The sequence below is a fragment of the Nerophis lumbriciformis genome, linkage group LG27 (genome assembly GCF_033978685.3).
Source record: "Nerophis lumbriciformis linkage group LG27, RoL_Nlum_v2.1, whole genome shotgun sequence".
NCBI classification, from domain to species: domain Eukaryota; kingdom Metazoa; phylum Chordata; class Actinopteri; order Syngnathiformes; family Syngnathidae; genus Nerophis; species Nerophis lumbriciformis.
In genome coordinates, this window is record NC_084574.2 from 25,756,479 (window position 1) to 25,771,387 (window position 14,909).

Consider the following 14,909-nt stretch of genomic DNA (forward strand, 5'->3'; position numbering starts at 1 on the left):
AGTATATATAGTATATATTTGTATCATGAATCAATTTAAGTGGACCCCGACTTAAACAAGTTGAAAAACTTATTCGGGTGTTACCATTTAGTGGTCAATTGTACGGAATATGTACTTCACTGTGCAACCTACTAATAAAAGTCTCAATCAATCAATCAAAACACATAGAATCATCATACTGCTGTGATTATATGCATCAAGTGTTCATTCAAGGCTAAGGCAAAATATCGAGATATATATTGTGTATCGCAATATGGCCTTAAAATATCGCAATATTAAAAAAAGGCCATATCGCCCAGCCCTAGTTCAATGATGCCATTTCTGTTTGTCATGTATAATTTTGTCTATTTTGTGTTTATCCTTGAATAAACAGGTCAGTTTCTTGTTACCAACCATTGTGTATTATTCAAACTCCCCTAATTCAGCTGGCTAGTTGTTATCAAGAGTACTAAAACCCTTTTCAACATGATTCTGACAACTAAGGAGGCTAAATAACTTTAAACTTTAATACATGCTCGGATAGGCCAGTATCTGTATCGGTCAGTATCGGTATCGGATCGGAAATTCAAAAACAATATCGGTATCGGATCAGAAGTGCAAAAACCTGGATCAGGACATCCCTAGCTTGGAGATAAACTTTGTCAGCTGTATGAATAAATATTAAATAGAATTGATTTATTTGTAAATACATCTGCTAAATTTCATTCATACATTGTATACATTGCTTGTCCACATTAGGATGGCAACATTTACTTTGGACTGGTCATCACAGGGCACATACAAAAACAAACAAATACTCACAGTAACATTCACACCTACAGACTATTTGGAGTGTCCAAATAGCTGACATTGCATGCTTTTCAAAAAAAATGTTGTCTTAATTGTGAACCTTCCTCTGCTTCCCTCACCTGTCCTGCAGTGTACGATGCTCCAGCTCCAGTGTGCGATGGGCATTTTTCAAACAGCCATGTTTCCCCATCAGGACCTCGTACTCCGTAGCTTGCCGCTCATGAAGAGCCGCTAGCCGTTCATGGTCGCGTAATAGCTGCTCATTAGCGCCACGCAACCCTTTGAGTTCCCGCACGGCGCTGTCTTTCTCACTTTCTGTCCCTGCTTGCTGCTGCTGCAGCTGAGCGTTTTGGGCCAACAGGGAGGCGCTCTGCGAGTTCAGTGTGGATTTTTCCACCTGACAAAAGCAAAACGCTCAGTTTATTTCAGCGCAGATGCTTTTTCTGATAATATTTTCAGAGAACATAGTGTGTTTTTCTCCTACCTGCAGGTTAGCATTGTGTGTCTGCAAAGCAGTGTTGTTCTCCTGCAGGGAGGCTGCTTGCCTCTGCAGGGCAAGGATCTGAGCCTGTTGACTGTCGGACTGACTCTCCAGCTGCTTCAGCTGGGCCTGCGTAGCCTGACGCTCTGTCCCCAGCGTTGCATTCTACATCAGAGAAGAAAGAGGTGATGACACAAACTGGCTTTAGTTAAGTGCGACTGACTGCCGGAGAAAAGTTGGTGGAGTCTTTTGGACAAAACTGATCCATCTGCCGGTATTCATTTGGCTGCACAAAGCAAGTGCGAACCTCTACCAATGACACTCAGGATACAATTTTGTCCACGTTTGAAAAATGTCCAATGACAAACTTTATCTTACATTCCTCTCCACTTCAATCAGATGGTCTTTGAGCTTCAGCAGTTCTTTGGTTGCTTCTTGACTTTCCCGCAGCCATTCACTCACTGCCTTGCCTTTCTCGCTCGGTGGCGTAGAGTTTGATGCAGTTGATGCCTCCTCCTGCTTCTGTTGCAAGGCTTCATTGTGCAGCTTCACCTGTGTTGTGGAACATGGATGAAACACTGGAACCTGGAAAAACCATGTCAGCATTGTTTTGTCACAAAGCGACTTACAGTTTTGAGCTCATGGCGCAGCTGCTGATTGAGTGAGGAGGATTCTTGCAAACGGGCCTCGAGGACAGCCATTTTCTCTTCTTTAATTTGAAAAGACCTTTTCACGGACAACTGCAACTCTGACTCCAGCATCTTGAACCTGCTGCATGGACAACAATACATATTACAACTTGAAAGTTGGGAGTCATATGTTTCTCATTTAATTTTAAATATAAGCAACACATGCGCACCTGTCTGCTGAGTTGAGTTCCATTTGTTGTTTACTCTCTTGGTTGAGAAACTTTAACTCCTGCTCATGGGCCAGCCTCTCGAGTTCTGTATCTCTCTGCTGAGTCTTCAGTTTTTCGCAAACAAGCTCCTATAAAAGTTATTTGGAAATAGTGAACATTTTTTTAAAATCATATGTTATTTTTGTTTATCTTTTAACGGCTGTATTCACAATATCATATCATCATTCATCAATCAAAGTTGATTTATATAGCCCTTAATCACAAGTGTCTCAAAGGGCTGCACAAGCCACAGTAGAAGATTATTTTTGGCCTCGAAGTGTGTCAAAGAATATATTCAGATACTTTACTATACAGTGGTACCTCAACTTAAGAGTGTTTTGAGATAAGCGCTGTCTCTCGGCTAATTGTTATGGTTTAAGTTGTGAGTTCCAACCATCCCCACCATTACTTGCAGTAGCAAATGTCACATTGAACCCAGTAAGATCTGGTTTTACTTGCTAGCATTAGCTTATAGCTAAAGATGGACATAGCTTTGTTTTCCAACCATGGAATGAAAGAAAGTGAGTGTGAAGAACAATGCTGAGAAGACAAAGTAGATGGCTAATGCTAACGCAAAGGAGAGCGAGATGTTTGTTCCCTAGAAAAAAACTAGTGGTTTGGTTTTGTGGCAACAAGCGTGGAACAAATGACTGCACGCTGCAAAGTTTGTTTAAAAAAGGAAGCAGCAGAGCAAACTTATTCCAACATCTGAAACAGAAGCATCCAGTCGAAAGTGGGAGGCGGGGGGTGTGGCCTGCGGACCTGCAGCGAAGCGGGGTGTGCCAGGACCGGCTTCGAGATCAGCGACAGGTGACAGGTGCGTAGATGACCCACCTGGGAGTGTTTATCTAATCACCTGTCGCTCTGTTAAAGGGAGCAGCCGGGAAGGAGGGGGCAGTTGGTGGTGGAGTGCGAGCGAGAGCAAGACAGACGACACACTGGAGGGAAACCATTCATGTGCTCAATTGGGAAAAAAGACGATGGCTGAAAAGCAGCAAAAGAGACTCTTATTGCAAAATAAAGCATTGTTCAGAACCATGAACGAAGCTGTCATGTCTGTGATTGGTGGTCTGAAGAACCCGGAAGAGCACATCAGAGAAGCATTGCTGCAGCTTGGCAACATCAGATCTCTGCGCTAGAGGCCCAAGAAAAAGAACTGGACAACCGGAAGATGTGGCTAGAAGAGACTACCAAGTGCTTGAAACACGATCCAGTCACCAGCAATTATAAATTTGTGACGCATGAAGACATCTGCAATGCTTTCAGCGGCAGCACTGTTCTGGCTTTTGTGGCTCCACCTGAGACTCAGCTGGAGGTGCTGCTGCCCCCAAAGACTGGTCAGAAGAACTACCAGGTGAACCTACGCAGCAAGGTAGCACCCATCAAGGTCTTGCTCATCAATAGGGACTCGGACTGCACTCTGCCCGTGGTGTTCCCTGTGCCCCCAGTGATGAGCGCTACCACATGCTGACTACACCCCCACAGCAACTATTTACAAGGCAAACATGAACACAACAACAAACAAACAAACTCCCACTAAAAAGCAGCTTATTGTAGTAGAATCATTTACAAATGGTACCATGTATGATGAAAAAGAAGCACAGTTGAGAACGTTCACTAAAGCGGTCGTTCTGGACGTCGCTAAAGATGTGGTGCCAAAACAATCAAAAAGCCTGGTTTATCCACTTACTACTGTACATTTCAGAGACATCTCAATATTACATTTCAATCTACAGAATTGTTTTATTCAAGAGAGAAGATTTTAAGTTTGTACTTTATCGATCTCCAATTTTGACGTTTATTTGCATGCAATGATATGCTACGTTGTTGTTTACAGAATTATTTTATTCAATACAGAAATGTTGCCTTCTATAGGAACGTCTATATTGAATAACTTTATTTGATTAGGACAATACAAATTGATCAACATATGAGCACAAGCATCACAGTAAATATGCCAGACTTAGCTATAATAGCTAAATTTGTTTCATCTGTAATCTGTTTATTTGTTTTATTATACAAAGTCCAATTGATGTTGGTTCTAAAAAGAAACTACTGTATAAAGATTACAATTTTGCCAAGAGCAAGATGCAGTTTATATAGTTTCCTATTTTTGATCAAATAAAAGCAGAAACCTGTTCTGAATTATCTCTGTGTTTTAAATTCATTAGTTTCTTTAAAATGTAGAGAAAATAATTGGAAACTATTTTTTGTAAAAAAAAAAAGATTTTATTTTGAATTGGTTAGAATTTCAGAATCAGAATCAGAATAGAATCAGAATAATTTTATTGCCATTGTTTGAGAACGGGTTCACAAACTAGGAATTTTTCTTGGTGCAATCGTGCGACATAAAACACATATAACACATATTTGGTAATAAAAAGAGCTGTAACTAAGCTATCAGATCTTGTTATAGACTTCTTTATGGTGTTTGGACGTTTTTCACAATATCCACAAAGTTCAGTGAGCTGGTTGTTATGTGTGACCATGTGTGTTGGCCTTTCTGTTAGTTGCATTTTTTTTTTTTGCACTATGACTAGGGAAGGTTGTTTGGATTGTGTTATACAAGTAAATGTTGTGATATTATTTAAAAATACATTTAAAGGTCATTGATCTGATTTACTCATAGTCCACAAAATGGCAGCAAATCTGTAGCATTCAGAGCCCGCCTGGTATTTAAGATTTATTTGAAAGCACTCCGTGGTGTGATGATTTATTGAACTAATGACGTCTCGTCGTCAAAATTGAAAACATAACTCATGTCGTCTCGGCGGTCGTAGTTTGGACACCCCTGACATAGTGGATACTGCATGCTAAGAGATTTTAAAAAAACACTGATAATCACAAGTATGTCCTTCCCATTGGATAATTGGGACACTAAGCATAACTTTTTTTTTAACCCTATCCCCATTACAAAAATGTTCACGCTTTCTTATTTGTATGAAACCATTTTTATACTTTTGAAATCAAACTTGATTTTATTTGATGCATGGTTTGTACTAAAACTAATTCATATGAAATAAGTTGTGCAATAATAAAAAGTTTTTGTGCAAAATGAAACATTTTATACAATTAAAACATTAATTTGCATATCTTTCCTGACACATCGCTGGCCAGGTTTTGATCCCAAGTGTGATTGTTTACCAGCCCAACACTAGTGCTGCGAAACTCTGGGTACATTGTACGTTTTCAGGGAAATCTTCCATTATATTCTTATCAGTAATTGAGAAGGGATAGGAATATGTGTGTGATAAAATTTCATATGAAGCGCCCTACCATTCATGAAATGACATTTTACATGCACTTATTCACGCAAAATGGGCCCCTCGCGGATTGTGGGAGAGGCGGCCCTGAACACAAGTATTAGATTTACTGTAATTATACTGTGCAAATCTCCTACCGTGGTTACAGTGAAATCAAGTGCTACATACGCTTCGTCATATTTTAGTAAGGAAAAAAAAGCATGTTCCTCGAGGTCACATGCACCCCCTGGCATTGGCAAATTTGATTAGTACTGTAAAAACACTGTAGAAAGTGGAAATCTCAGCAAGACCTAATTTTTAAGCATAAGGTCAAAAATTCTTATTTTTTACTAACAATTTATATAATTTTTTCATATGAGGCACTTTTATCTTAGACCAGGGGTCGGCAACCTTTACCAATCAAAGAGCCATTTTGACCAGTTTCACAAATTATAGAAAACAATGGGAGCCGCAAAATTTTTTTGAAATTTTAAATGAAATGACACTGCATACAATTTTTTTTTTTGCTTTGCACTATGTATAAACCAGGGGTCTCAGACACGCTGCCCACACCTTTATGTGGAATTTGAAAGCTGGTGCGGTGCCGTGATCGTACAGCATATAGCACACACTACAGCCAGCGTGCCTGATCAGCCACACGTTGTATGGGGCTTCCGCTTGCTCACGTAGGTGACAGCAAGGCATACTTGGTCAACAACCACACAGGTCACACTGACGGTGGCGGTATAAAAAAAAAACTTTAACACTCTTACTAATAATGCGCCACACTGTGAACCCACACCAAACAAGAATGACAAACAAATTTCGGGAGAACATCTGCACCGTAACACAACATAAACACAACAGGACAAATACCCAGAATCCCATGCAGCCCTAACTTTTCCGGGATACATTATACACCCCCCCCACCAAACCCCGCCCACCTCAACCGACGCACAGAGGGGGGGGGTTGATGTGTGAGGGAGCAGGGTTGGGGTGGAGGCGGGGTTTGGTGGAAGCAGGGGTGTATAATGTAGCCCGGAAGAGTCAGGGCTGCATGGGATTCTGGGTGTTTGTTCTGTTGTGTTTATGTTGTGTTAAGGTGCAGATGTTCTCCCGAAATGTGTTTGTCATTCTTGTTTGGTTTTGGTTCAAAGTGTGGTGCATTATTAGTAAGAGTGTTAAAGTTGTTTTATATGACCACCGTCAGTGTAACCTGTGTGGCTGTTGAGCAAGTATGCCTTGCTGGCATGTACGTGTGCAAGCAGCAGATGTATATTGTATAACAAGTGTTGGGCTGGCACGCTGTTAATACAGATTGTAGAGGGCGCCAAATGTTGTACCATCATGGTACGCCCTTATTATAGCCATAAGGGTGAAAGTCGGTGAATATTAATTCCGGGAGTTTTCTGCGAGAGGCACTGAAATCCGGAAGTCTCACGGGAAAATTGGGGGGTTCAGCAAGTAAGCTGCTGAGCCGCATCAGAGTGATCAAAGAGCCGCATGCGGCTCCGGAGCCGCGGGTTGCCGACCCCTGTCTTAGACCAATTTGCTTATGTTAAGTAATGTAATATACTCTTCTTGTTTAAACTTCCACTGTGCAGTAGAGTCTCCTTATTACCTCTCTAAGAGTGGTGAGGGTCTTCTGGTCAATAGCTGCTTGCTTGGTCAGTTCTCTGTTGTCTCTCTCCAGGCCTTTGACCCTTTCTGCTGTGTCCCTCAACTCCTCAACCTCCTTTGCCAGGCAGCGCAGCTCCCTTTCCAGGCTCGCCATGCAGACATTGCTGTTGTCTAAATTGGCTTCTTGGATTTCACTCTGTGAGCAGAAGATATCATTTTTTTCATTAGAAATAGGGGAGAACTGGTTTGGTTGTCACACCTTTTACTTTATTCTGAATTATCCATCATTACTTAAAAAAAAATAAAAATCATCCATCCATCCATCTTCTACCGCTTGTCCCTCTCGGGGTGGCGGGGGTGGCTGGAGCCTATCCCATTATTACATTAAATTAAAGCTTAAGGTGTTGGCTTGAGATATATCTCTCTCATTTTATAACTATTTGTAACAAAGAGATAATTAACTATCAAAGACACTCTGACACATGGTGACAACCAATTGTCATACACTATAGGCCTTTTTCCACTGCAGGAACCTTTACATGAACTTTCCCATTTACCTGGGAAGATAAAGTACCCTCTGTGTTTCAACCAAAAACTACCTGGGTAGATTTAGTTCTACAGTAAGTATTTTAGTTCCTAGTAGCGAGTTGGAACTTTGAGGAGTTCCCAGAAACGTTCTTTCTTTCTTTAGTTTATTTCGAACATGAACACACTTACATCATAATACATCACACAATTTCATATCATTTCATTTTACATCATGCCCGAAAAGGAGTAGGAAGAAGCAAAGCTTATTTAATCCTACCCCTTTCCCACTTCAAGCGTTTACAAATATATAGAATCATTTACTGACCTTTTTATATAATAAAATAACATCTATGAATTAGTATACAACAGTTTTGTAATATGTAATTAATTAATTAATTCAGTCATTATTAACATACTGAGATGAAGAATATCTTATTTTCAATAAGGTTGAAAGTATTTCTCATAATTCTTCTTTTTTGTACTCTGTAAGCACTATTATTTTGAACAACCTCTTAAACTGGATCATATCAGTACAATTTTTAACTTCTTTACTTAATCCATTCCATAATTTAATTCCACATACTGATATGCTAAAAGTTTTAAGTGCATATAAATGTTTTAAATTATTTTTTCCTCTAAGGTTATATTTCTCCTCTTTAGTTGAGAAGAATTGTTGTACATTCTTTGGTAGCAGGTTATAGTTTGCTTTGTACATCATTTTAGCTGTTTGCAATTTTACCAAATCACCAAACTTTAATATTTCTGACTTAATAAATAAAGGGTTTGTGTGTTCTCTATATCCAACATTATGTATTATTCTAACTGATCTTTTTTGTAACACGGTTAGCGAATGTAGCGCACATTTGTAGTTATTTCCCCATATTTCTGCACAATAACTCAGATATGGTAACACTAGCGAGCAGTAGAGAATATGTAGTGATTTTTGGCCCAGGACATATTTTGCTTTATTCATTATTGAAATGTTTTTTGCCACCTTATGTTGTATGTTTTGTATATGAGATTTCCAGTTCATTTGATCATCTATTAATACTCCCAAAAATCTAGTTTCTTTTACCCTTTCTATGCCTACTTCGTCTATTTGTATTTGTGTATGATGCTCTTTTCTACTATTACCAAATAGCATTATTTTAGTTTTACTGAGATTCAAAGATAGTCTGTTTTTGTCAAACCATCTTTTTAATTTGTTCATTTCTTCTGTTATTATTTATATTATCTTCTGTGTGCTCTCTCCTGAACAGAAAGCAGTTGTGTCGTCTGCAAATAAAAATCACTTTAGAGGGGTGGTTGGTGCTGCCGAACGCTGATGGGCTAAACAGAGCTGGGCCGTTTCTTAGACTATTCGAAGTTTCACCCTTGTTGTTGGCAGCTAATGTTAGCATAGCAAGCATGACTCTGCGGCTCCACACACAAGAGTGCGGGGCGGGGGAATAATCAATATTATGCCTTGTGAATCGACAGTGCTAAAAATTTAAATATATCGATCCATATTCAATCAAATCAATTATTTTGCCCAACTATAGCAATCACATAATTGCGATAGTGATTGGTGGCCAATTAATCGGCAAATCCATAGTCCTCTCACCTGAAGTTCAACTGATTTCCCGAGAGAAGACTATTTAGATGTGTTTGGATTCCAACTCCGATTATTTCAAACTATAATTTGAGGGACAGCGCATTCTTTTGGTGAGATATAACGTGCGTGACAACCAACCCCTGATTGCAGTTAACAGAGGGGTCGACTTACTTGCTGGCGAAGTCGTCGATTTTCCTTCTCCAGCTTTCTTTTTTCCTTCTCTAGAGTTGTGGTTTCTTGTTCCAAACTCTGCTTCTCTGCTTCCATCTGATCCAGATGGCGCGCAGTAATCCTGAGTTCTTCTAAAGCGGCCCGTAGGCTATGATTGTTTGCCTCCAGCTCCTGAACCTCAGCCTCCAATCGCTGCACTTTTCGCTCTAAAAAGAATTTTAAATAAGAGACAGAATGTGGACATTCAAGGGGTTTCTTCAATTAAACTGTTTGAACAAAACCTACCAATGTTAGCAAGAGATGTTTGTAGTTGTTGATTAATGGAGTCCAGCATCCTGCACTTGCCCTCCAGTCGCTCTGTTTGCCTGTTGGCATAAGTGAAGCGTGCTGGCAGGCTTGTGAAGGTCCCGTCATAGCTGGAGAGGCTGCTTCTTGAGCCAGGCGAGGGATCGTGTGCCCCAACAGAAGAATTGGCACAGTTTTCATAGACTTCCAGGCCAGGCAAAACTGCTTTGAGACGTTCTCCGCTCTCATCATCCTTGAACTGTTCGTTCCCTTGAACATTGGGAGCCGCAATAGCTGAACGGAGGTCTGTATGAACTCCCTCTGGTTCTTCTGGCTGGTATTTTGAATCTATTATAACTATCTTCTGATTTAGCAGACCTAGGCTGCTGTTCTGTTCACCTGAGCAGGGAATCATTAACCTAGTGTTTTCTTTTGTTGATGAGGCCCACCTGTCTGTGCTGCAGACCTTCTGATGGACACGGTCCTTGTCATTGTGGTGGATGTGTTTCCTGGACTGTGTTTTACTTTTGAGCTCCTCAACAGTTTTCAGGAGATGTTTGTTCTCCTTCTCCAATTTTAGCAGCCGACTGCGGATACGCTCACTCACTTCCTCACCTAAAGTCTGCTGCCCTTTAGACAAACACATAATGTCTCACGTTAAAGTTTGACATTGTTGAATGAAACATTTAATACGATATATAAAAAAATGTAAACCAGTTAATCTTTTGTGAGCTTTTAAGTACACCAAAGGCATATTTTTCTCCAATATTGTTGACAAGTCTGTCTTAATCAGTGTTGGTGAGTATTTACATTATTCAGCCACCTCCCAAGTGTAGGATAACAAGATGCTGATAAGAATGCATGATTATTGCAGAAGTGTGCCTCACCCTAGCCAAAAATTCTGTATAAATACAATATATAATGTGGAAAACTAGTCAGTATCTGCTGTGACCATCATTTGCCTCACGCAGTACAACACGTCTACATGGTAGAGAATTAATCAGGTTGGTGATTCTCTTCAACGGCTGTGCCAAGTTGCTGGATATCGGCAGCAATTGTAACAAGCTGTTATGTACGCTGATCCAAAGCATCCCAAACATGCTCAATGAAGGAAATGTATGCTGAGTATGCTGGCCATGCAAGAACTGGGATGTTTTCAATTTCCAGAAAGTGTGTACACATCCGTGCAACATGGGGCCATGTATTAATTATCATGCTATGATATGATATGATGTTCGTAGATGAATGTCAAAACAATGATCCTTAAAATCTCATCACAGTATCGGAATCAGATTTATTGGCCAGGTGTGTTTAGGAATTTGATTTGGTAGACCGTGCTCACTTTGTTCAATGCAAGGAACACAAAAACATAACTACTATGAGAGAGCACAGTATCTCTGTATTCAAAATACCATCAATAAGATGCATCTGTGTTTGTCTGTCTGCAAGGGCCGCTCGATACACAACGTTGACATAAGCAAACTGCTCACCAACACCACCCCATCTGCCCTGAATACTTAAACACTGATGCTCGAATATGAGTGACTTATTGTAGAGAAAAAAAACATTCAATTTACGGGCAACAGCTGTGGAAGACATTGCTGCAATCAACATGTCTTTTGCACACTCATTCAACACTTGCCACATCTGTGATGTTGTACTGTGTAATAAAACTGCACATTTTGTAGTGGCCTGTGCAATAATCATGCTGTCGTTGTGGCTTGTGCAGCCCTTTGAGACACTTGTGATTTAGGGCTGTATAAATAATCATTGATTGATTGATTGATTGATTGAGAAGCGCTCACTAACACCGATTTAGACATTTGTCGACAATATTTGAGAAAGATAGGCCTTTTGAGTACATAGGAAAAAAAAGTGTATTATTTTTCAGTTCAGCTCATGAAAGATGGGAGCAAAACCAAAAGCATTGCATTTGTTTTATAGTTGAGTTTAGAACGGTGATGTACGCAAGGACGCGTTAATGCACGGGCTTACCTAGGCCGAAGCCCAGGGGCCACACCCAATCAATGGCCCCCGATTTTGACGGCGTAATTCAATGGTTGGTGTTCATAGCTGTCAATTGCAAAAAGCTCCGCTATCGATTGTGTATTCTCTCTCGCTCTCTCTCTTGGCTGCGTCGTTTTTTCCTACTCCTCCGAGCGGAGCTCAAACCCACATCGCTTGTGCGAGAGACTAGTGTAATACCATTGAGCTAAAACACAGCACTTTACATTAAATTAACTGGCTTCGATCACACTTGCACAGACTTTGTGAAGAAGATGTGTTCATGAACAAAACTATTTTTATAATGGGTCATATTTTAGCATTGTTGTTGTTCTGTTGAGTTAAATCATGATTTTCTTTCAAAATGTGTATTGGAGCATGGGTAGTGGTTGGGATTGTTGAGGTTGTGGGGGGGTTGTTGAGGCTTTGGGCAAAATCTCCTCAGCCTAAGCTAAGTCAGCCCTGGATGTACGCTATGGTCATACAAAGTAAACTTTTTAAAAAGTCTCAAATTTGATTTTGTTGTAATATTAGTTCCACAATTTTGCCTGCTATATATGATTTCTATAGGTACTGTATATCTAATGTTGCGGTCGTAGTTTGCAATCAAAGCTGTGTCTATTTGCAGGCGGTAGGGTGGGGCTGTGCTTATTGTGCACTTTTTCATGCATGCAATTGCCAAGTTAAAAAAATGAAGAGTACTTAGGAACCACTGATTATCATTTGCATTCAAATTATTTTATTTCTCTCAAATTAAGCGATATGGTTTAAGTAGTACACATTTATTTCAAACATGCATACGGTTACAATATGATATGTCACATATATACAGTTTCTCATAACAACATGTCCGAAAAGGAGTACGAAGAAGCAGAGCTGATATAATCCTACACTTTTTCTACTTCATAGCAATTACTAACACATTTGTTCACTTCCTGTTCTTAATATGTAAATAATTTAAATTTATAAATAACAATGTTCCCAATAAATAGTTAAATAAATTATAAATGGGTTATACTTGTATAGCGCTTTTCTACCTTCAAGGTACCGTACTCAAAGCGCTTTGACAGTATTTCCACATTCACCCATCCACACACACATTCGCACACTGATGGCGGGAGCTGCCATGCAAGGCGCTAACCAGCAGCCATCAGGAGCAAGGGGTGAAGTGTCTTGCCCAAGGACACAACGGACGTGACTAGGATGGTAGAAGGTGGGCATTGAACCCCAGTAACCAGCAACCCTCCGATTGCTGGCCCGGCCACTCTACCAACTTCGCTACCGTTGTTTCGATTAATGCCTTGATGTTGAGATGCCTACTCTGTTTGTACCTTTATATTGGTTCTCCGCAAGTGTTCCAGTTTCATTATTGAATTTATCCAATCTGTTGTTGAATAGTTTTACAATAATTGTAGAAAAGTGTGGAAAGAATGTTAAATGCATTAGGAAACAGGTCTATAGTTTGTACACTGTTGTTTGCAACGAGCCTTGTAAATTGGTACAACTTATGCTATTTTCATTTTGTTTAAGTATTAGCCTGTTTTTGTCATCCATGTTCCTCTTCCTGTTTTTTCTGTCATAGATTGTGAAAACTGGTAGATGATCAATTATTAGCAGACCACTTGTAGTATTATTATCAAAATTATTAGTAAAAATATTATCAATAAGCGTGGCACAGTGTCCTGTGATTCTGCTTAGCCTTGTGATTTTAGGATATAAACTCATGCTATACATTGTATCTATGAAGTCATGGTCTTTTGCATATTAGGGTTCAAGAGGTCAATGTTGAAGTCACCACATAAGGAAATTACTTTTTGACTAATTTCAGTAAAGGTTGCATCAATCCAGTTTTCAAACATTTCAATACGTGACTTAGGTGTTCTATATATACAGCTGATCAATAAGTTTTTGCTTTTTTCATGACATATTTTAATGGTTATAGGGTTCTAAAATATCAGTTACACTCTGTGTTCTGTCACACTGCCTGGTTGCCGTGCCTTCTCCTCTCTCTCTTGCCCTGTCTCTCTAGATCAGGCGTGTCAAACTTATTTTAGCTCAGGGACCACATGGAGGAAAATCTATTCCCACGTGGGCCGGACGTGTAAAATCATGGCATCATTACTAAAAATACAACAATGACAACTTCAGATTGTTTTCTTTGTTTTACTTCGGCCCAAAATAGAACAAGCATATTCTGAAAATAATCCTCTTGACAAAACACTTCAAGTTAGTTGAAAATTCTGCGGGAAATAAATGGTGCCATTTTAAAAACACCATGAATAACACAATGAACTTAATCTCAGCGTATCAACGAAGCAAGTAAATTCTAAGTCGCAGCCCATCTAGGGTTGAACAAAAAACTAAATAAAGCATAAATAAAAACTCTTCTATGTATCAACTACCTCATTTGTCATTTCCACATATTAATCCTGTGCTAACTCAACAAACCATACAAACTGAGGTAGAAACTATTCAAGAGGGTTGAGTTACTCCCTGCCTTCTAGGCATCACTGTGTATCGATAGAAAATAAAAGCTGTGCAATGTGTGAACAATTTCAACAAATCAACAATAAAAACCTAAAAGACGGACAGTATTACAATAAATCACATTGTTCACTTTCTTTAAACGTGGACAGAAGACATACATTTTCCCAGAAGTATATCAATGTGCAGTGTGTCATGCTGCATTTTAATTAGGGTTACCAAGTGTTTATTTGACTTCTGTTTGTTTTACGATGTGTCGAGGGGAGGGAGTCGCAGCCCCACTTTAGCGTGTACCTCTTGTTTGGTATACTTGCTCGAACTATTTGCTTGCCTAACAGAATTACTATTGCGACATCCAGTGGAGACAATTAGAACAGAAGTTTCTTTAATTTAAAAATGCAGCTCAATTTTACACTTAGCACACTTGTCTCGCGGGCCGCATTGAACTTGTTCGCAAGCCTGATCCGGCCCACGGGCTGCATGTTTGACATCCCTGCTCTTGATGTTCTTTGGCGACTTCCAGCGCTTTAATTTGTATATTTCAACAACTTCGTATCTTGCGCAGATCACAGCTTAATTGTAGGTCTCAGCCCGACTACTGAGATCAAGCTGTGTGGTCAGAAACACTTTAAAACTGTCCCAAACTCCCGCAACTTGACCTCCGCATGGCTAAAGGTTGCAAGGCAACTGCTTTGAATTGCAGTGGGGCTACTCGCCGAGAGGCTAACAGCACTTTTCTCAGCAAATCCGTGCCTCCCACTGGACCAAAAGCAGCTTGAAAATGTCAGCACACTTTCCTGTAGCTGTAATCAC

The 14,909-nt window shown here is 39.8% G+C and overlaps 1 protein-coding gene across 5 annotated transcripts in view; it reads right to left on the bottom strand.

Annotated features, from left to right (window-relative positions):
- LOC133624586 (girdin-like) overlaps positions 1 to 14,909 on the bottom strand; it is a 65,149-nt gene that overhangs the window by 22,946 nt on the left and 27,294 nt on the right. For 4 of the 5 annotated variants that reach the window (XM_061988277.2, XM_061988276.2, XM_061988275.2 and 1 more), the window contains exons 13-20: positions 9,609 to 10,238; positions 9,324 to 9,529; positions 7,032 to 7,226; positions 2,130 to 2,257; positions 1,900 to 2,041; positions 1,649 to 1,822; positions 1,274 to 1,435; positions 909 to 1,186 (exon numbers count right to left, since the gene is read on the bottom strand). In XM_061988277.2, the coding sequence (XP_061844261.1) occupies positions 909 to 1,186; positions 1,274 to 1,435; positions 1,649 to 1,822; positions 1,900 to 2,041; positions 2,130 to 2,257; positions 7,032 to 7,226; positions 9,324 to 9,529; positions 9,609 to 10,238 (1,915 nt within the window). The remainder of the gene's footprint in view (positions 1 to 908; positions 1,187 to 1,273; positions 1,436 to 1,648; positions 1,823 to 1,899; positions 2,042 to 2,129; positions 2,258 to 7,031; positions 7,227 to 9,323; positions 9,530 to 9,608; positions 10,239 to 14,909) is intronic. The other variant, XM_061988274.2, reaches the window with a different exon arrangement.